At 38.7% G+C, this 2,137-nt stretch overlaps 1 protein-coding gene across 1 annotated transcript; it reads right to left on the bottom strand.

Moving 5' to 3' along the window:
* Positions 1–35: 35 nt before the first annotated feature.
* LOC119191858 lies at positions 36–1,238 on the bottom strand (the record flags this gene model as incomplete). The annotated part of the gene is made up of 3 exons (XM_037445719.1): positions 1,003–1,238; positions 379–612; positions 36–122 (listed from the first exon to the last, which is right to left on the bottom strand). Coding segments are annotated over exons 1-3 (542 nt in total), but the record flags the coding sequence as incomplete, so codon positions are not given.
* Positions 1,239–2,137: the final 899 nt, after the last annotated feature.

Here is a 2,137-nt window from a genome sequence, read left to right as displayed (position 1 = left end):
TCTGTATCAGCGGCCTGCACGATGTTCTGGAACACCTTGTTTTGCTCTCCAACATCGACCGGTAGTAGGTGGTCCGCGAGAAGAACGAGCGATGCACCTCGTACCGTTCCTCGATTATTTCCCTATGAAAATAATATATAACATAACTTGGCTTACAGCCTTCTTCAAAAATCCGCTTAACAGTAGTCGAGAAAATAGGCACATAGGTAACATTAGTCACGTTTCGTGAATCTTTTCCTATTCAATTGGGTAGATTTCTCCATAAATAGTATATCAAATCTGAGTACTCTACATAAGCATTAATTTCCGCCCGAAATTAAAATTTACTCAGTAAAATCTGTGATCATGAATGAAAGCACAATATATATAATAGCTCACCGTCGAGTCTCTCCCGTGGTCCTCAACGTTTCCTCAGCCCTGTCGAGCCAGGAGCCGATCTCCTTCTGTCCGCTCTCGAGCGACTCATGCTGCACAAGTAGTTGTCTGTATTGATGCAGCTTCACGGGGACTGTGGCTCTCACTCGGACCAGAGACTCCTTCTGCTGCTTCAGCTTGGACATGTTTGATTCTACCTCGTCGCGAGGCATCTCTGCTATTGCACTTTGGAACGTTCTAGAAGGAAATAGAGTTAGAATTATTTTAATGATAATGCCTTTTCCATCGATTTCTATGTGTGTGTATAACACAAGAACAAAGTGAGAAAGTATTTTAGACCTACGCGACAATTACCCATATCTTATATGTTTAAGCCTGTATTCAACAATTCGTCAAGTATCTGTGTCATCTTTTCAATTTATTCGCCAAAATCCTGTTGTCATATCAATTATTGCTAGCTCTTACACTAAGGATAGTCCCAAAATTTATAATGTGTCTCCATATTCCTATATTTGTAATTGGATTTATTTCTTTCAAATCAATATGCTTTACAAGCAATTCGGCATTAGGTAATGAAGTAACCCACTTGATAATGTACATCTAATTAAATATTAGCCAGTTCCTCACCTGCTGATGCTCTTGAACAGCTCCTCATGGTGTTCTATCTGCGAGTTGAGCTGCAAGAGCTGGTCGATGTAGGCCTGTATGTCGGTGGTGTTGGCGCGCGGCTGCCGGCCGAGCAGGTTGTCCGCTGCCGTCAGCCAGGAGTCCAGCTCGCGGATACCGTTCGCCAACTCGCGACGGTGACGCAACGCATCGCCACCGCGGACATATCTACAAAGGATCATTTTTTTTACACTTTAATATAATGCCGCTATTATTTATCTAATACTTCGTCTAATATCGAGAAATTTCGTGCAGACGTTTGTATATTTATCGAGTGATTAAACCGATAAACTGATTTGGATTTTGAATGACTTGGAAAAACCATGGGTCAACTTAAAATAATAATGTTTGCTTTCTGTCCATGCTTAGTGCAATTGCAATACACAGTGCTTTACTATTCAAAGTTATTTTACTGTCTTCGATCAGTACGTCTGGCAGGAATTTAAGCGTTATCGCAACATTAACGTTATGGTTTTGTCGAAGTAAGTTTTTATTTGGAAATTTGAACAGTATAGAACAATATATGGAACTAAAAACGGCAGTGTTACCATTGCGCGCGTGTAAACTTCGAATGGTAAATTATGTAACCATGGTAACGGTTAAGTTAAAATTTATGGAAATCGGCAGCTCGAATTTGTTTTTGGCTATATTATTGTCAAACAATTATCGAGAAATACGAACGTTGACTTACTCCATACGAATAATATTATATCGCGTAAATTTCTGCTAGGAGTACAATAGCTATTCTTACCATCAGGCTACCGAAATTTCGTCTCAGCAAGTTGTATAATCGATAGATATTATAAAACAAAGTCCCCTTTTCTGTCTGTATGTTATCGATTTTCTTAAAATCTACTGAACGGATTTTTATGTAATTTGGTATATAGATAGTTTAAGTTTAAGACCCTGGCAAAGTTATATGCAATACTTTCTATCCCGGGAAACTATAGAGCGAGACTTTTATCCCGGAAAACTCCTTCACGTGGGCAAAGCCACGAGTAAAAGCTAGTTGTAAATACAATACTTAGTAAGTAATCGTTTGACATTTTTTTTATTTAGTTATATTGCAATAACACGTCTTCTCAGAAATATATTT

Source organism: Manduca sexta, unplaced genomic scaffold (assembly GCF_014839805.1).
Source record: "Manduca sexta isolate Smith_Timp_Sample1 unplaced genomic scaffold, JHU_Msex_v1.0 HiC_scaffold_2013, whole genome shotgun sequence".
In the NCBI taxonomy this organism is placed as follows: Eukaryota; Metazoa; Arthropoda; class Insecta; order Lepidoptera; family Sphingidae; genus Manduca; species Manduca sexta.
The sequence above is the reverse complement of the archived record's forward strand: the minus strand, read 5'-3'. Positions and strand labels throughout refer to the sequence as shown.